The sequence below is a fragment of the Hypanus sabinus genome, chromosome 1 (assembly GCF_030144855.1).
Source record: "Hypanus sabinus isolate sHypSab1 chromosome 1, sHypSab1.hap1, whole genome shotgun sequence".
NCBI lineage: Eukaryota > Metazoa > Chordata > Chondrichthyes > Myliobatiformes > Dasyatidae > Hypanus > Hypanus sabinus.
The window spans coordinates 146,296,545-146,321,959 of NC_082706.1; the positions used below are offsets into that span (position 1 = coordinate 146,296,545).

The 25,415-nt window shown below is 48.7% G+C and overlaps 2 protein-coding genes across 6 annotated transcripts in view; one reads left to right on the forward strand and one right to left on the reverse strand.

The window, feature by feature from the left end:
• LOC132398709 (potassium voltage-gated channel subfamily H member 2-like) overlaps window positions 1–15,542 on the forward strand; it is a 197,862-nt gene extending 182,320 nt beyond the window's left edge. For 2 of the 5 annotated variants that reach the window (XM_059978535.1, XM_059978525.1), the window contains exon 16: window positions 15,280–15,542. In XM_059978535.1, the coding sequence (XP_059834518.1) occupies window positions 15,280–15,389 (110 nt within the window). In that variant the 3' untranslated portion in view covers window positions 15,390–15,542. The remainder of the gene's footprint in view (window positions 1–15,279) is intronic. The other 3 variants (XM_059978580.1, XM_059978572.1, XM_059978563.1) reach the window with 2 other exon arrangements.
• Window positions 613–18,135, reverse strand: LOC132398737 (amiloride-sensitive amine oxidase [copper-containing]-like). The gene is made up of 4 exons (XM_059978594.1): window positions 15,815–18,135; window positions 5,208–5,496; window positions 2,502–2,634; window positions 613–885 (listed from the first exon to the last, which is right to left on the reverse strand). Exons 1-4 carry the CDS (start codon window positions 17,361–17,363, stop codon window positions 619–621), a joined length of 2,238 nt encoding a protein of 745 aa, XP_059834577.1. The 5' UTR covers window positions 17,364–18,135; the 3' UTR covers window positions 613–618.
• Between the last annotated feature and the right edge of the window lie 7,280 nt (window positions 18,136–25,415).

The window sequence follows — 25,415 nt, forward strand, 5'->3', positions numbered from 1 at the left end:
TGAGGAAACATTCCCTTTACTGTTGAATTGGAGATGAAATCACTGACTGCTGATGAGCTTTGGAAGATGATTTAATTCTGTGTTTCAATACGAATAAATGCTGAGGTTTCAACCTCACCTCTGATGGAGCAGAAACTGTTGGCACTCAGCAGATTAACCAGTCGTGCAGAGTTCACGGTGTAATGGTTGATGGAGGGTGTGTGTGGGAGTTATGGTTTGCTTTAGGGTGTTGGGGTGTGAGGGGAGCCTGTGAAGGGTTGACTGTATTACATGTGCTGGGAATGGGTGTGATGGTTAATATCTAACTGTGGACGGATAATTATTTGTGGATGTTAGAGGGTGCTTGGGCAATGTATTTGTGCAGTGTGTTGCAAGGTTGGTAAGACCTGTGGAGAAGTGACTGTATCAGGGTGTTGGTACAGGGCATTGTGTTAAGGTTTTGAGGTTTAATCGGATCCATGCAGGGGTGATAGTGTGTGGATCTGTGTGAAGGTGTTAGTACAGGGTGATGTTGCAGGGTATTGGGGGAAGTTGTTGGGAGTTGGTAGAGGGAGGGTTTAGTAAGACCTGTGGTTATTGATCACACTCACAGCACTGCCAGGCCATGGGCAATGCTCCTCAGACTGGTAGGTGGGTACCATTGTACGTGAAGGGACGAGTGACCGGACACTGGTGACTGGTAATCTCTGTCCACCTCTTGACATTTACCCCAGACCCATCTGGCTGAACAATAACCACGTCCGGTGAAGCCACTGATGGGTCCTCCTGGAAGAAGTTGAAGGGGCGGAGGAGAAATCCCACAGCATTTCCTGGAGTACTGGTGTTAGGAATGTCTTCTGCATGGGGGATATGTAGGAAGCCGACTGTTACCCAGGCAACCAGATCCTGAAACAAGCAGAAGTGGAGACTCCATCAGTAATCCTGGGAGAGACTGGGGACAGGGTGGTGAACCTTCTGGAAAACACTCAGGGTGGGAGCTATCACACCTCAAGTATTGTGCATTCTGCCCCCCACTGGAGTCAGTTCTGTGTCCTCCAATCCTCATTCTTGGGTCTGTCCTTTGTCTCACCACATTAACCTGGTGTGTCTCTCCTGTTTTCAGTGGGTATCTCCTTTCCCCATTACTGGAGCTCCCTCTTCCCCTCCTCCTACCATTATAGAACAATACCACATGGTACAGGCTCTTCAGCCCATGATGTTGTGCTGACTTTTTAACCTACTGAGATCAATCTAACCCTTCCACATGGCCCTCCATTTTTTTCATCCATGTGCCTATCTGCTGTCATCCACCTTCATTCCAAAGAGCAAAGTCCAGCTCGCTCAACCTATCCTCTTGCCTTCTTAACCAACATATCAACTTGCATGGCAACTTTGAGAGAACTATGAACATTCACCCCAAGATCCCTCTGTTCCTCTGTACTGCAAAGAATGCTGCCATTAACCTTGTACTCTGTCTTCAACTTTGACCTTTCAAAGCAAAATACTTCACACTTCTCTGAATTGAACTCCATTTGTAGCTGCAGCTGCACACCAATGTACTGTTGTAACCTACAACAATCTTTCACACTATCCAAAACACCACTAACCTTTGTGTCATGTGCAAAAATACTAACCCTCTCCCCCTCACTTCTAGTTTCTAAAATTCACAAACAGCAGGGTGTCCCAGAACCAATTCCTGTGGAACATCCACATTCCTGTGGATCTCCAGGTAGAATGTAGTCCCTCCACTACCACCCTCTGCCTTCTGTGGGAAGGCCAATCCTGAATCCATGCAGCCAAGTTTCCCTGGATCCCATGCCTCCTGACTTTCCAAATGAGCCTACTATGGGGAAACGTCAAATGGCTCAGTAAAATCCACATATGCCACATCCACATCTGCTGCTCTGCCTTTGTTTTGTCAATTTGTTTTGTTACTTCCTTGAAGAACTCAGACAGGCTCCTGAGGCACGACCTGTCCCTCACAAAGACATGCTGACTAATGCTAATCAGACTATGCTTCTTTAAAAGATCATAAATCCTGCCTCTGAGAATCCGCTCCAATCTATCAGCACTAATCGTTGGTCTAAGTTCCCAGGGTTATCCTGATTACTTTTCTTCAATGAAGAGTTAACATTTACCACCCTCCAGTCTTCTTGTACAACTCCTGTGGCCAGTGAGGATGCAAAGATCATCAGCAAAGAGAGAGCAATCTCTTCTGCTTCCTGTAGTAACCTGGGGTATATCCCATCAAGCCCCATGGAACTTTTTCAAAAGTTTCAGCTTATTATCTCTTAACATCGATATGTTCCAGCCTGTTTTTTGGTGACCTCACATTAGCCAATGTCCACTCACTGGTGAATACTGAAACAAAGTACATTTTAAGGCCTCCCCTACCTCCTCTGATTACAGGCACATCTCCTCTTTTATCCCTGGTTGGACCTACCATTACCCTCATCAAACAGTGGGGACATTATGAGGAGACATTCCCCTCTCCCTCCTCACTTCCAGCCCTGGATGCTTACCTGGTTGGTGATGTTCTCGTTGTTGTGAATGAATGTCTCGAAGTTGACATTGGGATCCCAGGGGTCGTTCTGCAGGTAGAGGCTACTGCTGCAACATTCGTTCTCCTGGAATTTAGTGACAGCCAAGTGATACCTGGAACAGGGAGGCCATCACTGGAGCAGAGAGCAAGGGTGGGTGGGGAGCTTCTCATAGGGTGAGGGAGAAGAGCAGTGGGAGGAGAGGGATGATAAGAGGGTGAGGAGCTAATATGCGAGAAAAGGAGGGAGAGTGAGAGAAGGAGAGAGGAAGTGGAGGGAGGATTAATTATTTACGGTGTGAGAGGACGAGGGAAGGAGAGGAAGTGAGAGAGGGTGATGGGGAGAAGAAGGAAGGGAGAGGGAAGTGGGGAGGACAAGAGACAGGAGGTGACAGAGAGCAAGGGAGGGGGAGGAGGTAATGGGGAAGGGAGGTGGGAGAGAGGGTGAAGGGAAATGGAGAGCGAGGCAGGTGGAGGAGGTGAAGGAGGCAGGGGGAGAAGATAAGGGAGGGTGGGGTAGAAGGGGACGGGCAGTGGGGAATGAGGGCTCACGAGAGTGGGTAGGGGAAGGGTTGAAGGGGAGGGAGTGTGGATGAGTGGGGAGGGGGTGGAGAGCAAGGTAAGCGGCTTAGAGGAGTGGGCGGGTGATGAGGGGAGGGAGTGGGTGGACGAGATGGTGGAAGTGGAGGGAGGCAGGGAAGGAGGAGGCCGGGCGAGGGAGAGCAGTTGGGAGGGGGAATGATGGAACAGGAGGGTAGAGGAGTGGGGGGAGGAGAGGAAGAGAGAGAGGGAAGGAGACCGAGAGAGTGGTGGGGAGAGACTGAAGAGGAAGTATTCACATGGGATGAGGGAGGGAAATGGAAGCAAACAAGATGAGAGAGAGAGAAGGGGGTATGGCAGGAGGAGGGAAAGGAACATAATGTCTGAGAGATGGAGGGAGAGAGAGTTTGAATAGGGTGAGGAGAGAAATGGATGCTGTGACAGAGAGAGGGAGAGTGTGAAGGGGACAGAGAGTGGGAGAGAGGGTGATATGAGGTGGGGTACCACGGTCCAGAAGGTGAGATCCCATGGGATGCAGATGAGCAGCCAGTTCAATACAGAACTACCTTGGTGGTTGTGGTCAGAGAGTATGGTGGAGGGTTGTTGTTCACTCTGGACCAGGAGTGCACCTCAAGGACTGGTGCTGGCTCCACAGTTTTCACATATATTAACAATTTTGGTGAGAGTGTAGGTAGCATGGTCAGTAAGTTTGTGGATTGCATAGAAAACTGTCAAAGGTTATGGTGGTTTATACAGTAGATAACAAATAAGAGAAATTCTGCAGATGCTGGAAATCCAAAGCAACACACACAAGATACTTGAGGAACTCAGCAGGTCAGGCAGCAACTATGGAGATAATTAAACAGTCGATGTTTTGGAGTGAGACCCTTCTTCAGAACTTGAAAGGAAGCGGGAAGATGCCAGAATAAAAAGGTTGGGGGTGGGGAAGGAGGATTGCTTGATCAGTTGCAGATATGGAGGAGGAAATGGAAGAGGGAGTTTAATCCAGGCATGTGTGAGGTGTTGCACTTTGGAAGATCAAGTGTAAGTGGACAGTACACTGTTAATGGCAGGACCCCTATTAGTGTTGATGTACAGAGAGATCTTGGGGTCCAAGTCCATAGCTCCTTGAAAGTGTTAATACGGTGGTAAAGAAGACATAAGGGAGACTTGCCTTATTAGTTGAGGCACAGGAGTTCCAGAGTTGGGACGTTATTTTGTAGCATTATAAAACTCCAGTTAGACTGCATCTGGAGTATTCAGCTCTGGTTGTCTCCTTACAGGAAGGCTGTGGAGATGGTGCAGAAGAGGCTTACCAGGATGCTACCTAGACTAGAGCGTATGAGCTACAACAAGAAGTTGGACAAACTTGGGTTTTTTTCTACGGAGCAGCGGAGACTGAGGGGAGATCCTATAGAGGTTTATAAAATTATGTGAGGCAGAGATAGAGCAGACAATCAATATTCTTCTCTGCAGGGTAGAAGTGTTGAAAAGAAGAGGGCATGTATTTATGGTGAGAGGGGTAAGTTCGAAGTAAATGCTGGGGGCAAGATTTTTATTTTCAGGAACAGTGTAATGAGTGCCCAGGATATGATGCATGGGGTGGTGGTAGATGCAAATATAATACAGGCTCTTGGACAGGCACATGAATGTGCAGGGAATAGAGGCATATTGACATTGTGTGGGTAGAAGTCATTAGGTATCATTAGCTTTAATATTTTGGCACAACATTATGGGCTGAAGGACTGTACTATTCAATGTGATACAACATGGAAAAAGATCCTTTGGCCCACCAGGTTCATGCTGACCAAGGTTCCCATCTGATCTAGTCCCATTTGTTTGCATTTTCTGAACTTTTCCTGTCTATTTACATGTCCAAGTGTCCTTTAAATCAACTTTGCTCGCTCCAAAGCCCCACCACTGTCTGGGAGGAGAATATGCTCTCAGGTGCTTTTTAGATCTTTTACCTCTCACTATTTTGTGTGCCCTCGAGTTATTGATCAGTCTTGACTTGGTGGGCAGAAGGGTGTGTTCCTTGACACCACACCCACACTCTGAGCTTGACTGGAGGGTCTTCCCATTGATCTCAGGTTTATGAAGTGTCTAATGCCACACCTGGAATTTGCTCCTGATTGGACAGTGACCTTACCTTGCCCAGGTAATTGCCTTCTCCTCCTCGCAGTCCTGAGGCAGGACACGGTCAGCCTGGGAGTTGATCTGGATGCGATAAGCCCGTGGGTGCTGCCACTTGTTCAGCTGTGTAGGGTTGTAGAAGACCAGATACCTGGGCAGCGGTTTGTGGAAAGCAAAGGCAGCTGACCGCTCACGTGCCCTCTGTACCCGGTCCAGTCGAGACTGCACAATGTGGGCTCCTGGACTCCAAGGGTTGCTGATGTTCTCCAGCTTCAGCTCCAACGTTTCAAAACTGTTGTGGATTCCTGTGGACCACAAGACCATAGGACATCGTAGTAGAATTAGGCCATTCAACTCAGAGTCTACTCTGCCAATTCATCATTTATTATCCTCTCATTCTCTTGCCTCATTTCCATAAGCTTTGCCTCCTTAATAATCAAGAACCTAGCAAGCTCAGCTTTAAATATATCCAATGACTTGTCCTGCATAGCCTTCTGTGGCAAGGAATTCCACAGATTCACCACCCTCTAGCTAAAGAAATTCCTCCACTGTTCCAAGGAGATGCCCTTGTATTTTGAGGCTGTGCCCTCTGGTCCTATACTCTTCCCACTATAGGGAACATTCTCTCCACATACATTCTCAGCTTTACAACATTGCTTTGATATTCTAGTACTCACAAAATGAATGCTAACACAGCATTTGTCTTTCTTACCACCGAAATTGCACAAGGAGTCCCAAGTCCCTTTGCATCTCTGATATCTTAATTTTCTCCCCTCTTTATTCCTTCTACTAAAACGTACAGTATGACAAAACACTTCCCTACAATGTACTTTATTTGAAACTTCACCTATTCTCATAATCTGTCTCAGACCTTCTGTAGACTTCCTGCCTCTGCAACATTACCTGCCTCTCCATCTATCCTTGTTTCATCTGTAAACCTGGCCAGAAAGTGATCAATTTCATCATTCAAATCATTGAGATATAATATGAAAAGAAGCAGGAAGCTTTTTCATCACGTTCCTCCAAATATACCCAAACCTCATCCTTAAAAAGGAACTTTAAAGTCTTTCCAAACACTGAGGTCAGGCTAATTAGGCTATAATTTATTATTAGGCTAGGCTACAACTTACAGTTCCCCGGTCCCATCCACTTCATTTTCACCATGGATGTCCAATCCTTGTACACTTCAATTCCCCATCTGGAAGGCCTCAAAGCCCTCTGCTACTTTCTTGACAATAGACCTCACCAGTTCCCCAACACCACTGCACTCCTCAGGTTGGCGGAACTGGTACTCACACTTAATAACTTCTCTTTTGGCTCTTCCCACTTTCTTCAGACCAAGGGTGCAGCTATGGGCACTCGCATGGGCCCCAACTACACCTGCCTCTTTGTGGGTTACGTGGAACAGTCTATGCTCCAAATCTATGCTGGTACTACTCTCCAACTTTTCCTTCGCTACACTGATGATTACATTGGTGCTGCTTTCTGCACCCATGCTGAGCTCGTCAATTTCATTGACTTTGCCTCCAACATTCACCCAGCCCTCAAATTCACTTGGTCCATCTCGGACACTTCTCTCCCCTTTCTCGATCTCTCGGTCTCCATCTCTGGAGTCAGACTGTTCACTGACATCTGCTATAAACCCACTGACACCCATAACTACCTCGATTATACCTCTTCCCACCCTGTCAAATGTAAAAATGCTATTTCTTATTCTCAGTTCCGCTGTCTCTGCCGCACCTGCTCCCAGGATGAGGCTTTCCATTCCAGGACATTCCAAATGTCCTGTTTCTTTAAGAATCGTGGTTTCCCTTCTGCCGTCACCAATGATGCCCTCACCCCCCGTATCTCCTCTATTTCCCGCACTTCGGCCCTCACCCCATCCTCCCCTCACCACAACAGGTTCCCCTTGTCCTCACCTACCACCCCACCAGCCTCCGGATCCAGCATATTATCCTCCACAATTTCCGCCACCTTCAACAGGACCCCACCACTAAGGACATCTTTCCCTCTCTACCCCTCTCTGCTTTTCACAGGGATTGTTCCCTCTGTGACTGCCTGGTCCACACGTACCTCCCCACAGATCTCCCACCTGGTTCTTATCCCTGCAAGCATAAGTGTTACACCTGTCCCTACACCTCCTCTCTTACCACCATTCAGGGCCCCAAACAGTCCTTCCAGGTGAGGCAACACTTCACTTGTGAGTCTGTTGGGGTAATTTATTGCATCTGGTGCTCCCGGTGCAGCCTCCTCTACATCGGCGAGACCCGACGCAGATTGGGGGACCGCTTCGTCGAGCACCTCCGCTCCGTCCGCCACAACAGACAGGATCTCCCGGTTGCCACCCACTTCAACTCTGCTTCACATTCCCATTCGGATATGTCCATACACAGCCTCCACTACTGCCATGATGAGGTCAAACTCAGGTTGGAGGAACAACACCTCATCTACTGTCTGGGTAGCCTCTAGCCCCTTGGTATGAACATCGAATTCTCCAACGTCTGGTGATTCCCTCCCTCTTCCCTTCCACCATCCCACTTTCACTCTGCCTCCTCTTCTAGCTGCCTATTACCTCTCTAATGATTCTGCCTTCTTCTACTACCCATAGTGCTTTCCCCTTTCATTCCTTCTTCACCTCTCCGGCCTATCCCCTCCCTGCTTCCCCTCCCCCAGCCCTTGATCTTTCCTCTGATTGGTTTTTCACCTGGCACCTTCCACCCTCCCCACACCTTCTTTATAGCACCTTCTTCAGTCCTGACGAAGGGTCTCGGCCCAAAACGTTGACTGCTCATTTCAACGGATGTTGCCCGACCTGCTGAGTTCATCCAGCTTGTTTGTATGTCTATAATTTCTTTTGTTCTGCCTCTCTCCCTTCTTAAAGAGTGGAGTGACATTTGTAATTTTCCAGCCTTCTGGAACCATTTCAGTATCTGATTATTCTTGAAAGATCAATACTCATACCTCCACAATCTTTTCAGCTACCTCTTTTAGAACTTTGGGGTAGAGTCCAGGTGACTTATCTATCTTCAGACTTCTCAGATTTCCCAAACCTTCTCCTCAGTAATAGCAACTGCACTCACTTGTATTCCGTGACAGTCTAAATTCTGGCACACTGTTGATGACCGATGAAAAATACTGATTAATTTCATCTACTGTTTCTTTGTCCCACATTACTCTCTCTGTAGCATCATTTTCCAGTGGTCCGATCTCCACTCTTGCCTCTCTTTTACTCTTATAAATGTAACCCTTACCCAACAGGCTGATATATGTCTAGGGGAAAAAGGAGATCCAGCCACTCTCCAACCCACCTCCTGTACACGCAGGTTCTGTGAGAATCGAGTTAATGCCTCGCGCCCGCCAACAGTATCAAACCCACAACAAATACCGTTATGAAATAGTTTAAAGAGTTTACTAAAATTAAAAAAAATAGTAGGCAATACTATAATATATATATATATACAAGGAAAAAAACAAAAGGCGCCAACTTATCAAAGTTCAGTCTGTTTAGTGCACTCGTTGGAGCTCAATCAACGAACCAATCGACCCATCCGGCCGTCGCACCTGGGACCACCCCGGTGGTCTTACGAGTAGTCCAGCACACGTCCACCTTCCTCAGCGTCTTCCTCGGCCTCTCCAAAAAAACCCGTGAAAACCCCTCCCCCAAGTTCCCAGCATCACAAGACACAATGACATTCTCCATTGATTAACAACTGAATACAATTACCATATCAGCCATTCTAAAGTGAAACAACGGCGAGAGAAACACTTATCCGACAAAGAAACATTCCTACTTGTAACAAACCAAAGAGGCCATTTTGAGTAACATACCCAGGACATTGTACATATATCTGAAAAAAACTTTTGGTGTCCTCTTATATTATTGACTAGCCTACCTTTATATTTCATTTTATCTCTTGTTATGATTTTTTAAATTTGCCTTCTTTTGGTTTTTAAAAGCCTCTCAAATTCTCTAACTTCTCACTAATTTTTGCTATATTTTATGCCCTCTTTTTTGCTTCTGTGCTGTCATTGACTTCCCTTATCAGTCACAGTTGCCTTACCATCCCTGAAGAATACTTCTTCATCTTTGGGATGTATCAATCATGCAGCTTCTGAATTGCTCCCAGAGATTCTGGCTATTGCTGTATATTGGAATATTGATGCATTTGAGAATCTTTACCCTTTCAAACTGCAGTGTGAACTTATAATATTATGATGACTGATTCCTGAAGGTTCCTTTACATTAAGATCCTTAATCAAATCAGATTCATTACACAACACCCAATCCAGAATTGCCCGTACCCTGGTGGAACCAACCACAAGCTGCTCTAAAAAGCCATCTTATAGATATTCTACAAATTCCCTCTCTTGGGATCCAGTGCCAACCTGATTTACCAAATCTTACAGCATATAATGAAATCACTCTAACTAACGTAACATTGCCCTTATTACATAATTTTTCTGTCTCCCGTTGTAAATTATACCCCACATCCTGGCTACTGTTTGGAAGCCTGTATATAACTCAAATCAGGGACTTTTTATCCTTGCAGTTTCTTAACTTTTCCAAAAAGGATTCTACGTCTTTTGATCTATGTCACCTTTTTAAGGATTTGATTAATTTTTTTTTACTGACAGAGCCTTCTCCAGCCCCTCTGCCTACCAGTTTGTCCTATTGATACAATGTACTTTTGGAAGTTAAGCTCCCAACCAGGGTTGTGATGGGCTCGCTAAAACAGACACAGTACCCCAATGCCTTTCAAAGCCCCAAAATGCCTCAAACCACCAACAGCCTGTGAACAGCACAATAAGATCCAAATGAGTGTGCAGGGTGGTAGTGGCAGTGCTGAGAGAGCATCACACTGCAGGAGTGGAGGGACTGGGGGAGAGTCACACTGTGGGAGTATGGGACTGGGGAGAGTCACACTGTGGGAGTATGGGACTGGGGGAGAGTCACACTGCAGGAGTGGAGGGACTGGGGGAGAGTCACATTGCGGGGGTGTTGAGACGGGGGGCAGTCACACTGCAGGAGTATGGGACTGGGGAAGAGTTACACTGGGGGAGTGGAGGGACTGGGGGAGAGTCACACTGTGGGAGTATGGGATTGGGGGAGAGTCACACTGCGGGAGTGGAGGGACTGGGGAAGAGTCACACTGTGGGAGTATGGGATTGGGGGAGAGTCACACCGTGGGAGTATGGGATTGGGGGAGAGTCACACTGCGGGAGTGGTGGGACTGAGGGAGAGTCTCAGTGCAGGGGTGTTGAGACAGGGGGGAGTCACACCTGGGAGTATGGGACTGGGGGAGAGTCACACTGTGGGAGTATGGGACTGGGGGAGAGTCACACTGCGGGAGTGGAGGGACTGGGGGAGAGTAACACTGTGGGAGTATGGGATTGGGGGGAGAGTCACACTGGGGGAGTGGAGGGACTGGGGGAGAGTCACACTGTGGGAGTATGGGACTGGGGGGAGAGTCACACTGGGAGTGGAGGGACTGGGGGAGAGTCACACTGCGGGAGTGGTGGGACTGAGGGAGAGTCACAGTGCGGGGGTGTTGAGACGGGGGGAGTCACACTGCGGGAGTATGGGACTGGGGGAGAGTCACACTGTGGGAGTATGGGACTGGGGGAGAGTCACACTGTGGGAGTGGAGGGACTGGGGGAGAGTCACACTGTGGGATATGGGACTGGGGGAGAGTTACACTGGGGGAGTGGAGGGACTGGGGGAGAGTCACACTGTGGAAGTATGAGACTGGGGGGAGAGTCACACTGGGGGAGTGGAGGGACTGGGGGAGAGTCACACTGTGGGAGTATGGGACTGGGGGAGAGTCACACTGTGGGAGTGGAGGAACTGGGGGAGAGTCACACTGCGGGAGTATGGGACTGGGGGAGAGTCACACTGCGGGAGTGGAGGGACTGAGGGAGAGTCACAGTGCAGGGGTGTTGAGACAGGGGGGAGTCACACCGTGGGAGTATGGGACTGGGGGAGAGTCACACTGTGGGAGTATGGGACTGGGGGAGAGTCACACTGCGGGAGTGGAGGGACTGGGGGAGAGTAACACTGTGGGAGTATGGGACTGGGGGGAGAGTCACACTGGGAGTGGAGGGACTGGGGGAGAGTCACACTGCGGGAGTGGTGGGACTGGGGGAGAGTAACACTGTGGGAGTATGGGATTGGGGGGAGAGTCACACTGGGGGAGTGGAGGGACTGGGGGAGAGTCACACTGTGGGAGTATGGGACTGGGGGGAGAGTCACACTGGGAGTGGAGGGACTGGGGGAGAGTAACACTGTGGGAGTATGGGACTGGGGGGAGAGTCACACTGGGAGTGGAGGGACTGGGGGAGAGTCACACTGTGGGAGTATGGGACTGGGGGGAGAGTCACACTGGGAGTGGAGGGACTGGGGGAGAGTAACACTGTGGGAGTATGGGACTGGGGGGAGAGTCACACTGGGAGTGGAGGGACTGGGGGAGAGTCACACTGCGGGAGTGGTGGGACTGAGGGAGAGTCACAGTGCGGGGGTGTTGAGACGGGGGGAGTCACACTGCGGGAGTATGGGACTGGGGGAGAGTCACACTGTGGGAGTATGGGATTGGGGGAGAGTCACACTGCGGGAGTGGTGGGACTGAGGGAGAGTCACAGTGCAGGGGTGTTGAGACGGGGGGGAGTCACACTGCGGGAGTTTGGTACTGGGGGAGAGTCACACTGTGGGAATATGGGACTGGGGGAGAGTTACACTGGGGGAGTGGAGGGACTGGGGGAGAGTCACACTGTGGAAGTATGAGACTGGGGGGAGAGTCACACTGGGGGAGTGGAGGGACTGGGGGAGAGTCACACTGTGGGAGTATGGGACTGGGGGAGAGTCACACTGCGGGAGTGGAGGGACTGGGGGGAGTCACACTGTGGGAATATGGGACTGGGGGAGAGTTACACTAGGGGAGTGGAGGGACTGGGGGAGAGTCACACTGTGGGAGTATGGGACTGGGGGGAGAGTCACACTGGGGGAGTGGAGGGACTGGGGGAGGGTCACACTGCGGGAGTGGAGGGACTGAGGGAGAGTTACACTGGGGGAGTGGAGGGACTGGGGGAGAGTCACACTGGGGGAGTGGAGGGACTGGGGGAGAGTCACACAGTGGGAGTATGGGACTCGGGGAGAGTCACACTGTGGGAATATGGGACTGGGGGAGAGTTACACTGGGGGAGTGGAGGGACTGGGGGAGAGTCACACTGTGGGAGTATGGGACTGGGGGGAGAGTCACACTGGGAGTGGAGGGACTGGGGGAGAGTTACACTGGGGGAGTGGAGGGACTGGGGGAGAGTCACACTGTGGGAGTATGGGACTGGGGGAGAGTCACACTGTGGGAGTGGAGGAACTGGGGGAGAGTCACACTGCGGGAGTATGGGACTGGGGGAGAGTCACACTGCGGGAGTGGAGGGACTGAGGGAGAGTCACAGTGCAGGGGTGTTGAGACAGGGGGGAGTCACACCGTGGGAGTATGGGACTGGGGGAGAGTTACACTGGGGGAGTGGAGGGACTGGGGGAGAGTCACACTGTGGAAGTATGAGACTGGGGGGAGAGTCACACTGGGGGAGTGGAGGGACTGGGGGAGAGTCACACTGTGGGAGTATGGGACTGGGGGAGAGTCACACTGTGGGAGTGGAGGAACTGGGGGAGAGTCACACTGCGGGAGTATGGGACTGGGGGAGAGTCACACTGCGGGAGTGGAGGGACTGAGGGAGAGTCACAGTGCAGGGGTGTTGAGACAGGGGGGAGTCACACCGTGGGAGTATGGGACTGGGGGAGAGTCACACTGTGGGAGTATGGGACTGGGGGAGAGTCACACTGCGGGAGTGGAGGGACTGGGGGAGAGTAACACTGTGGGAGTATGGGACTGGGGGGAGAGTCACACTGGGAGTGGAGGGACTGGGGGAGAGTCACACTGCGGGAGTGGTGGGACTGGGGGAGAGTCACACTGCGGGAGTGGAGGGACTGGGGGAGAGTAACACTGTGGGAGTATGGGACTGGGGGGAGAGTCACACTGGGAGTGGAGGGACTGGGGGAGAGTCACACTGCGGGAGTGGTGGGACTGGGGGAGAGTAACACTGTGGGAGTATGGGATTGGGGGGAGAGTCACACTGGGGGAGTGGAGGGACTGGGGGAGAGTCACACTGTGGGAGTATGGGACTGGGGGGAGAGTCACACTGGGAGTGGAGGGACTGGGGGAGAGTTACACTGGGGGAGTATGGGACTGGGGGGAGAGTCACACTGGGAGTGGAGGGACTGGGGGAGAGTAACACTGTGGGAGTATGGGACTGGGGGGAGAGTCACACTGGGAGTGGAGGGACTGGGGGAGCGTCACACTGCGGGAGTGGTGGGACTGAGGGAGAGTCACAGTGCGGGGGTGTTGAGACGGGGGGAGTCACACTGCGGGAGTATGGGACTGGGGGAGAGTCACACTGTGGGAGTATGGGATTGGGGGAGAGTCACACTGCGGGAGTGGTGGGACTGAGGGAGAGTCACAGTGCAGGGGTGTTGAGACGGGGGGGAGTCACACTGCGGGAGTTTGGTACTGGGGGAGAGTCACACTGTGGGAATATGGGACTGGGGGAGAGTTACACTGGGGGAGTGGAGGGACTGGGGGAGAGTCACACTGTGGAAGTATGAGACTGGGGGGAGAGTCACACTGGGGGAGTGGAGGGACTGGGGGAGAGTCACACTGTGGGAGTATGGGACTGGGGGGAGAGTCACACTGGGGGAGTGGAGGGACTGGGGGAGAGTCACACTGCGGGAGTGGAGGGACTGAGGGAGAGTTACACTGGGGGAGTGGAGGGACTGGGGGAGAGTCACACTGGGGGAGTGGAGGGACTGGGGGAGAGTCACACAGTGGGAGTATGGGACTCGGGGAGAGTCACACTGCGGGAATATGGGACTGGGGGAGAGTTACACTGGGGGAGTGGAGGGACTGGGGGAGAGTCACACTGTGGGAGTATGGGACGGGGGGGAGAGTCACACTGGGGGAGTGGAGGGACTGGGGGAGAGTCACACTGCGGGAGTGGAGGGACTGAGGGAGAGTCACACTGTGGGAGTGGAGGAACTGGGGGAGAGTCACACTGCGGGAGGGGCGGTACTAAGGGAGAGTCACACTGTTGGAGAGGTGGTATTTGGAAATCGTTGCTTCCACTCCTGGATCAGTAAACTGCTGGGCTTGCCCTCATGGTGTGTGGGGTATCCATAGACAATCACTGGTCACAGGTGCTGGGACAGGCTCCTCCCAGGGGAGATATCTCACCAGCACCAGCACCAGCACTGACTCAGTTCCAGTTCCAAGTACCAGTTAATTTTGGCACCTATAGTTCCTGGTCCCAGTGCGAATGAGCAGAGAACACAGTGCTCAGGGCTCACGGACCGGTGGGCTCTGAGCTGGAGGAGGGGTAAACTCAGGAAGTGAGCTGTATGGGAGAATGTGTAGGGTTGGGGGCTTGGGGCAGTTGAGGCATTATTGGTGTGGGGATTGTTTGTGAGTGCAGTGGACAGAGACATATTAAAGACAGGGAGGACAAGAGCTAGTGCTGACTGGTGTGGGGAAGGGAGTTGTATGGGGAGGGGGGGGTTTGTGAGTGAGGGATGTGTGGGGGATGAGTTTGTGGGAAAGGTGTGGGTGTGAAAAGATTGTCTGGGGTGATGAGTGTGAGGAGGGATAGGTTCTGAGCATGGAGAGTGTCTGGGAGTGATCAGTACAGGGAGGTTTATGGGTGAGGGGAGGGTCTGGGGGTGACTGGTGCAGGGAGGTTGTGAGTGGGGCGGGGAGGTCTGAGTGACCGGTGTGGCGAGTGTGTCTGGGGGTGGCCGGTGTGGGAACGGAGTTGTGGTTGGAAGTAGTGTAATTCCCTGGATCGCATCTTTACTGTTACGCTGTAGATAGTTCATTCAGCAGCTCTGTAAGAGCAGTCTGTTCTGCTTTCAGCCTGTTTGGGTTATTGTTGAAGATAAGGGATGATGAGGAATGTGTGCCATCCAATTAGGATGCCGGAACTGCGGGAGGTTTTTTTGGTGAGGAGCACTGAGGTTGGTCTTGGGATTCTTGGTTCGGTAGGAGATGAAGAGAGAAGCTGGTCATTGGATACAACCCCGTGGGAGACCCATTTGTTCGGGATGGATTGCGAGCAACATTCAGAAGGTGGTGTGAGCTTTCAAACTGACTGACGGCCCAGCGCGTGAGTGACCGAGCAGCTCGATGAGCTCCAACGTCTGCCGTTTTGAATATTTAATCAAAATGGGCCCATGTCTTTTTGTTTTCTTTACTAACCTTAAGTTAAGATTCATAAATATAATTCCTTTAATCATATGCAGTGTGCTGTTTGTTGTTTCGTGGCACTAATTTGTAACAGGTTAGCAAATTACACAGCATCCACACAAACCAGGGTTTGGGATGGGAGAGCTGTCTCAATCTCACGGGTTTGGCATGAATGAAGAGTGTCTTCTCTAGACTTACGTAGCCAAGGAAACCAGGGGGTTTCATTGCTTGTGGGTGTGGTGGGGGGGGAGAGGGGAGGTCTGGGCTGATCAGTGTGTGGGAGGGGTGTGTGGAGGACAAAGTATATGGGGGTAAGTGCTGATGCCCAACCCACCTGCCACATCCAGGTCCACCCTGTAGTGTATCAGATGGGTGTGCAGGTTGCCCAGCAAATTCTGTTGGACCCTGATGCCATAGTTGAGTCCCTCAGGAGTGAAGAAGGAGGAATGGATGTAGCCCGTGGCGTGGACCTTGACCTCCAGCACCCCGTTCTGGTAGAAGATGAAGTCCCAGATATAGTCGTAGTTGAAGACAGTGGATGTGGTTCTCAGCAGCAATACTTGACCCTCCACACCAGCGTAGAAGTTGTAGCCTCCATTGTAGTTATTGCTGAAATGCCTGCGCAGAGGGACCCCAGTGGGAAACTCGAATATACACAGGGCGTTCCTGTAGCGTACAGGTTGGTCACTGTCGAAGAAGTGGTAGGTGTCTGTGTAGGTGGCAAAATCCGGGCAGTCAATGCCCTTTGCCAGCTCGTACCCTCTCACCCCCATTCCCCAGGCCACGTCCATGTACTTGGTCTGCATGGTGGCGGGGCTGTGGCCGGAGTAGAAGGCAACAGCTTCCTGCAGGCTGACCTCATAGGCGATGGGCTCACCATTGAATTGGATGTCAAAGAGCTGGATGCCTGTGGACGAACGGACTCGGAAGGCAAAGCTCCAGCCTCCGTAAAGGACCGAGTTCCCCTTCACCCAGTACCTCTGGCCATGTGGCTGCCAGGCCTGGGGCCCACGGGTACTGGTTTGGGTTTGGAAGTGTCCGCGAGGACGGTAGGAGGAGAAGAGGTTCTCCTTGTGGAGTTCGGGCAGTTTGACCGTAGCCACCAGCCCTCTGTTGTACTTCTCCACCAACTGTTCCACGCTGTCAAAGTACTGGCCATTGTACCAGACCTTCTCCACGGTCCAGAGCCTGGGGTCAGTGCTCTTGTGGTTGAGCAGGATCTCCAAGCCAATCGGGTGGATGAAGAAAGCGTCCACATCTCGCTGGATAATGAACCAGGACTTTCTGTCCCCTGACTTCTCCCCTCTGGGGGCCACGTCAGTAAAGGTCAGGCAGTGGTCAGTGCAGTTGTGGAACCAGGCGCTGCTGATCTCCTTCAGCAGTGGGGTGGCCACCTTGGTAACTTGGGCCAGCTTCCTGTACAGCAACTGGTACTCGACCGATGTGATGGGTCGGGACGTGAACTTGATGGAGCTTCTGCCTCTTGGCCTGGCAGGGTGGTGATGCCGGGGCAATGGCAGTGGTCCCACCACATACTCAGTGACTCTGGGGACTAGCTCAGCACCAAAGAAGATCACCACCCTGGCCTCACGTTTTGGGGGAGAGATGTATCCCTGCAGGAACTGGAGCACATCCTGCTTTTTGGGGGGCTGCAGCTCGATGAGGAAGATGTAGTTTTTCCTGAGTGTCAGTGTTCTGGCAGAGGAGAGGTTGAGATGCTTCTGAGATACCAGATAGTTCCTCACTGCCTGTATCTCGGTGACACTGAGGTCAGCAAACACAGAGGCACGGCGATAGTACTGGAGGGAGTGTGGAGGCAAGCTGGCTTCACTCCACAGTGCCAGGCCAAGGAAGAACCACAGCAACCTCACTGCCCCCAGCATCGTCCCTCAGCTGGTACCGAAGATCTCTTATTACATGTCTTTTCACACCAGAGGCTGCAGGGGAAAGGCAACAAGTTAGTATGGCATTTTATTGTATGGGGGAAGGGGGTAAGGGCTGTACAGGAGAGAATTGTCCATTCCAGAATTTCTCTTTATCCTCGAGTCCATACCAACAATTACCCACCCACTCCTGCCAATCCCATCCCATTCCCACCACCTCCATCCAGATTTCATTCTTCACCCACACAGAGTGTGATTTACAGCAGTTATCCACTGACCTGCACAGCATCCGGTGGAAGGAAACCAGAGCACCCAAGAGAAGTCCATGCAGCCACTGGGAGATTGTGCCAACTTGCACAAAGGCAGTGCCAGAGTTTGGGATCAAATCCAGATTTTTCTAACCTACCGGCCAAGTGCCTATCCAAACTTCTCTTTAATGTTGAAATGGATCTCCCATGCACCAGTTGAGCTGGTAGCTTGTACCACGCTTTCATGACTCTTTAAATGAAGAAGTTTTTTCTCATGTTCCCCTTACACTTTTAATGTTTTACCCTTAACCCATGATCTCTAGTTATGTCCCACCCAAATTCAGTGGAAAAAGCCTGTTTGTATTTGGTCAATCTATACTTAATATTTTGTATACCTCTTTCAAATCTCCTCTCAGTTCTCTACATTCCAAGGAATAAAGTCCAAACCGATTCTATTATTTCAGTTAACTCCAGCCCTGGCAACATGCTTGTAAATTTTCTCTGTTCATGTTCAATCTTATTTACATCTTTCCTGTAGGTAAGTGAGCAATACTGCACTCAGTGCTCCAAAACAGACCTTAAAAATGTCTTGTATAACTTCAAAACCTACCCTGATTGGTCTTACTGAAGTGCAACATCTCACATTTGTCTGTGTTAAATGACATCTGCTATTTTTTAGTTCATTTTTCCAGCTGGCGCAAATCCTGCTGCAAGCTCTGATCATCTTCCTTGCTGTCCACTATGCCCCAAGTCTTGGTGTCATCTGCAAATTTGCTGATCCAATTAACCACATTATCCTGTAGATCATTGATATAGATGGTAAACAGCAATGGACCCAGCACTGATCCCAGCAGTACTCCCCTTGTCACAGCCCCCAGTCAGAGAGGCAACTGTCTACCACCACCCTTTGGCTTCTCCCACAAATCCAATGTCTAATGTAATTTATGATCTTATCTTGAATACTGAGTGACTGGATCTCCCATGTGGGATCTTGTCAAATGCCTTGTTAAGGTCTATGTAGATAATATCCACTGCACTGCCTTCATCAACTTTCTTGGTAACTTCCTTGAAAATCTTGATAAGATTGGTTAGCTACCATGCACAAAGCATTGCTGACTATCCCTAATCAGTCCATGCCTATCCAAATCCTCATTGATCGATACCTTAGAGTACCTTCTAATAACTTGCCCACAACAGATATCAGGCTCACAGGCCTTTAATTTCCTGGTATATTTTTAGAGCCTTTCCTGAATAGCAGAACAACATTAGCTATTCTCCAATCCTCTGCTATCCAAGGATGATTTAAACATCTCTGCTATTTCTGCACTTGCCTCCCACAGGGTCTGAGGAAACTACTGTAAAGAGGGTTTCTTCTTTTTGTTAACTAGCAGGAATGCTAATTTACTGATAACGAGAATGGTATTCCTTTGTAAACCAAATGGGGATTAATGTTCTTTCTTCTGAGTCTGTAAGCTTTTGTTGACGGGCTTTTGGGCAGATCGGCGTGAGAGGGTCGAGAGAGAGGACGCAATGCTCTAAGCTGGGCAAGGATCGGACCTCAAAGGGGGGTCCGAGGCCGGGAGATTCTCCGAGGGGGGGGGATGAGGCTAGGTGTGCTTGGTTGACCACTCGGAGGGTCCTGAGCTGTTTGGAGAGTCGAGGAGTTCGGAGGGTCCTGAGCTGCGAGTCGAGGAGTTCGGAGGGGATCGAATGGTGGCCAGAAGACTTCAGTAATTGAGCTCCAACGGTTGTGCACGAAGTGGTTTGGACTTTGATAAGTTTGGCGCCTTTTCTTTAATTTTCTCTTCATATATACTGTATCGTTATTAATCACTTAGTTATAGTAACCTTTATAAATTGTACTCATTTAATCGCATATGGTGTACTGTCTGTTTTTGGGTGAGGCGGGGACATCACACAGCATCCACACCAGCTGATTACCCAGTTTGGTGGGGCCGAAGGCTGCTCCCCCTAGACGAGAATGAGCTGAGCGAGCCTGAGGCGACCCAGGGGGTTACACTACATGTCAGGCCCTGTGGATTTATCCACCCTAATTTACCTCAAGGCAAAAAAAAATATGTCTGTTCTCTCCTATAAATCCATGGATGATTTGCCATTCTGATTTTCCAGAGGACCAGTTTTGTCCCTTGCAATCCTTTTGCTCTTAACATATCTGTAGAATCCCCTAGGATTCCCTTTCACTTTGTGTGCAAGGTCAAACTCATGCCTTCTTTTAGCCCTCCTGATTTCTTCTTTTAGTGCTCTCATGCGTTTCTTATACTCCATAACTACCTCATTTGTTCCTACCTGCCAATACCTCCTATGGACCTCCATGTTTTTCTTACCCAGGGCCTCAATATCTCTTGAAAACCAAGGTTCCCTAAACCTGCTATCATTCTGACAGGTACATACAAGCTTTCTGCTCTCAGAATTTCACTTTTGAAGGCCTCTTACTTACCAAATACACCTTTGCCAGAAAACAGCCTGTCCCATCCACACATGCCAGATCCTTTTAAGATTATAAAAATTGGCCTTTCTCTAATTTAGAATCTCAACCGGTAGACTATCCCTTTTTTTTGCATATTTACTTTGAAACTAATGGCATTGTGATAACTGGATGTAAGGTGTTCCCCTAAACAAAATTCAGTCACCTGTCCTGTCTCATTCCCTCATAGCAGATCAAGAATTGCACGCTCTCTCATTAGGACTTCTATGTACTGAGTTAGGAACCTTTTCTGAACACATTTGCCAAACTCTATCCCATTTAGTCCTTTTACAGTATGATAACCCCAGTCGTGGATAATCGTGGAAGGTTAAATTGGCCTTTCTCCATTGACAGTATATTGGACTGCTGGAAAATGAGACTGAAGAGGTAGAAATGGGGAACAATGAAATGGCAGACAAATTTAATAATTATTGTGTGACAGTCTTCACTGTGGAAGGCACTTGCAGTTTGTCAGCAATTTGAAAGTGTTGGGTGATGGGTAGGGTGGGGAGAGAAGAAGTGAGTGTAGTTGCTGTTACTAAGGAGAAGGTGTTAAGGAAACTGAAAGGTCTGAAGGTAGATAAATCACCTGTCCCAATGGAATACACCCCAGGGTTCAGAAGAAGGTTGCTGAAGAAATCGTGGAGGCATTAGTAATGATCTTTCAAGAATCACTAGATTCTGGGATGGTTCCTGAGGCCTGGAAAATTGCAAATACCACTCCACTCTTTAAGAAGACGGGGGTGGGGCAGAAGAAAAGAAAGTAATATTCAATTAGCCTTCAGAGATTGGGAAGATATTGGAGTCCATTATTGAGGATCAGGTTTCAGGTACTTGGAGACATATGATAAAATAGGTCAATGTCAGCATAGTTTCCTTTAGGGGAAATCTTGCCTGAGAAATCTGTTGGAATTCTTTGAGGAAATATCAGGCAGGATAGACAAAGTAAAGTCAGTGGATATTACTTACTCGGAATTTCAAAGAGTCCTTTGACAAGGTGCCACACATGAAACTGCTTAACAAACTAAGAGCACAAGAGCACATGGTATTACAGGAAAGATATTAACATGGATAGAAGATTGGCTGACTGGCAGGAAGGAAAGAATAGGAATAAAGGGGTCCCATCTGGTTGATTGATAATTACCATAGAACCATAAGATATAGGAGCAGAATTAGACCTTTTGGCCCATTGAGTCTGCTCTGCCATTCAATCATGGCAGATCTGTTTTTCCCTCCTCAGCCCCATTCATAGGAACATAAGAAATAGGAGCAGAAGTAGGCCATCTGGCCTGTCGAGCCTGCTCTGTCATTCAATAAGATCATGGCTGATCTGGCTATGGGCTAACCTTCCTCTTCCCTGTCACCCTTAATTCCCCTACTATACAAAGATCTTTACAACCTTGTCTTAAATATATTCAGTGAGGAAGCTTCCACTGCTTAATTGGGCAGAGAATTCCACAGGTTCACCACTCTCTGGGAAAGCAGTTCCTTCTCATCTCCATCCTAAATCTAATCCCCCAAATCCTGAGGCTATGTCTCCTAGTTCTAGTCTCATCTACTAGTGTAAACAATTTTCCTGTCTCTATCTTATCTATCTCTTTCATAATTTTATATGTTTCTATAAGATCTTCTCTCATTCTTCTGAATTCCAGAGAGTAGAGTCCTGGGCGACACAATCTCTCCTCGTAGTCGAACCCCCTCACCTCAGGAATCAACCTGGTGAACTCTTCTGCACCACTTCCAAAACCAGTATATCCTTCTTCAAGTAAGGAGACCAGAACTGCACACAGTACTCCAGGGTGCGGTCTCACCAGTACCCTGTACAGTTGCAGTATAAGCTCCCTGCTCTTAAATTTAATCCCTCTAGCATTGAAGTCCCACATTCCATTTGCCATCTCGCTAGCTTGCTGCATCTGCAAACCAACCTTTTGCGGCCTATGCACAAGCACTCCTACGTTCCTCTGCACAGGAGCATGCTGCGATTCATTTTACCAGTTAATAATAACGTGCTGTTTAATTTTTCCTCTCAAAATGGATGACCTTACATTTACCAACATTGTACTCCATCTGCCAGACCCTTGTCACTCACTTAACCGATCACATCCCTCTGCAGACTCTCTGTGTCTTCTACACTATTTGCTTTTCCACTCAATTTAGTATCATCAGCAAACTTAGATATGCTATACTGGCCCCCCCTTCCAGATCGTTAATGTATATCCTGAACAGTTTGCCAACTCACCACTGATTGCCAACTAGAGTAACATCCATATATCCCAACTCTCTGCTTTCTAGTTAGTTATCCAATCCTCTATCCATGCTAATACATCACCCACAACTCTATGCATCCTTATCTTATGAATAAGTCTTCTATGCAGCACCTTATCAAATACCATCTGGAAATCCAAGTAAATAATGTCCATCTGTTCCCCTCTATTCACTGCGCTCGTTATATCCTCAAAGAACTCCAGTAAGTATGTCAGACAGGACCTGCCTTTGCTGAATCCGTGCTGCATCTGTCCGCCTGATGGATCCATTTCTCTCCAGATGCCTTGCTATTTCTTCTTTAATGACAGCTTCAGACATTTTCCCAACTACAGATGTTATACTGGTTTAACAAGCCTTTTGCCTACATCCTTTTTTGAAAAGTGATGTAACATTTGCTGTCTTTCAATCCACCGGGACCTACCCAGAGACCAGTGAGTTTTGGTAAATCATCACCAAAGCCTCTACTATAACTTCTGCCATTTCTTTCAGTATCTTGGGATACATTCCATCAGGACCAGGAGACCTGTCTATCTTCAGGCCCACAAGATTGCTCAGCACTATCTCTTTAGTGATCACCTCCCATTGCATCCGTAGTATCTCTCTTTGGCACGTTAGATGTGTCTTCCACCGTGAAGACTGACACAAAATAGTCATTCAAAAGCTTGGCCATTTCCTCATTACCCTATATCAGTACTCCCTTCTCGTCCTCCAAAGGACATACATTCACTTTAGCCACCCTTTACCACTTTATATAATTACAAAAATTTTACTATCCATCTTTATATTTTGTACTAGTTTATTTTCATAATCGAGCTTCCCTTTCTTCATTGCTTGCTTATTGGTACTTTGTTGTTTTTTAATCTTTCCCCAATCTTTCACTTTCCCACTCCTCTTGGCGACTTTGTATGCACAAGCTTTTAGTTTGATGCCTTTTATTTCTTTAGTTATCTAAGGCAGGCTGTCCCCACCTTTACTGTCCCTGCTTTTAACTGGAATATACTTTTGTTGAGCACCGTGAAAAATCTCTTTGAAAGTCTTCTACTGTTCCTCAACTGTCCCACCAGATAGCCTGTGTTCCCAGTTTACACTAGCCAAATCCTCCCTCATCCCTTTCTAGTCTCCATTGTTTAGGCATAATACATTGGTTTTCGATTGAACTATTGCACTTTCCATTTGTATGGGAAATTCAATCATACTGTGATTTCTCTTTCCAAGAAGATTCCTAACTACAAGATCACTCCCCAAGCCTTCTCCCTATAACCGTTAATGCCATGTCTAATCAATAACTTATCAAGCTCTGCCTTAAATATACTCAACAACCTGGCTTCCACAGCTGCCTGTGGTCATAAATTCCACAAATTCACCACCCTCTGGCTAAAGAAATTTCTCTGCATCTGTGTTTTAAATGGATTCCTCTCTATCCTGAGGCTGTGCCCTCTTGTCCTAGACTCCCTCTCCATGGGAAACATCCTTTCCACATCTACTCTGTCTAGTCCTTTCAACATCTGAGAGGTTTCAATGAGATCCCCGCTCATCCTTCTAAATTCCAGTTAATACAGACCCAGAGCCAATTAGCATTCCTCGTATGATAACCCTTTCATTCGCAGAACCATCCTTGTGAATCTCCTCTGGACCCTCTCCAATGCCAGAACATCTTTTCTCATACGAGGATTCCTAAACTGTTCACAAAACTCAAGGTGATGCCTGACCAGTGCCTTATTAAGCCTCAGCATCATATCCCTGTTCTCATATTCTAGACGTCTTGTAATGAATACTAACATTACATTTACCTTCCTCACCATTGACTCTACCTGCAAGTTAATGTTTATGGTGTTCTGCACAAGGACTCCCAATTCCCTTTGCATCTCAGATTTTTGGATTTTCTCCCCATTTAGAAAATAGTCTGCACATTTATTTCTATTACCAAAGTGCATGACCATGCATTTTCCAACATTGTATTCCATTAGCCACTCTCTTGCCCATTCTCCTAATCTGTCTACATCCTTCTGCAGCCTACCTGTTTACTCAACACTACTTCACCTCCACCAACTTTTGTGTCATCTGCAAACTTGGCAACAAAGCCATCCATTCCATCGCCTAAATTATTTACATACAGCGTAAAAAGAAGCGGTCTCAATGCCAAACCCTGTGGAACACTACGAATTACATGTATACTTACATGATGTTCTGTAAGGGTTGGTATTGGGACTGCTTCCTGTCACATTATAATGATTTGGATGATGGAATTGGTAGTTTTTTGGCCAAATTTGCAGATGCCAAGAAGATAGGTGGAGGGGCAGATAGTGTTGTGGAAGCAGGGAGTCTGCAGACGTACTTGGACAGATTGGGAAAACTGCCATAGAAGTGGTAGATGGGGTGTGTTGGGAAATGTATGGTCATGCATTTGGCAGAAGGAATAAAGGCAGCCTGCCTCCTACAACTCTGGAGTGACTATTTCCCTGTAACTGATCACTTATCTCTTCACTCTCCCTTACAAGCCATAGCTTTCCCAGCTGCTGCTCCAGATACCTAGTATGGTCTTCAAGAAGCAGCAGCTGGAAGCACTTCATGCACTTGTAGTTCCTTGGGAGATGCTGATAGTCCCAGGACTCCAAAATCAGCATGAAGAACACAGAGTGGCCATTTACTGCACTAGCTGCAGTAAGAGAAAAAAAAGGAACCTTAACAGAAACTTACTCAAAGCCAATGCCTCTTTCAAACCTGACATTCCTACTCTTACCACTGGCCTACTCACAATAATGCTGCCCCGCTGGTCTCTTCAGTACTTTTAAACAAGCATCATCGACCTGAGAAAATCCTCGTTGCTATGGCCTGCTCCTGCCGCTGACTGGGCTGTTAGAATGAGCTTCAGCACCCGCTAAGATCTCCTTTTAAACAAGCATCGCTGACCTGTGAGAAAACTCATTGCTGTGGCCTGCTCCTGCCACTGTTTGGACTGCCAGAACATATTTAAAACTCATAGAGGATTTCCAAATTACAGATGATTTCCAAAACATAGGTACAATTCCTATAAGCTAAAAAGGCATAGATGAG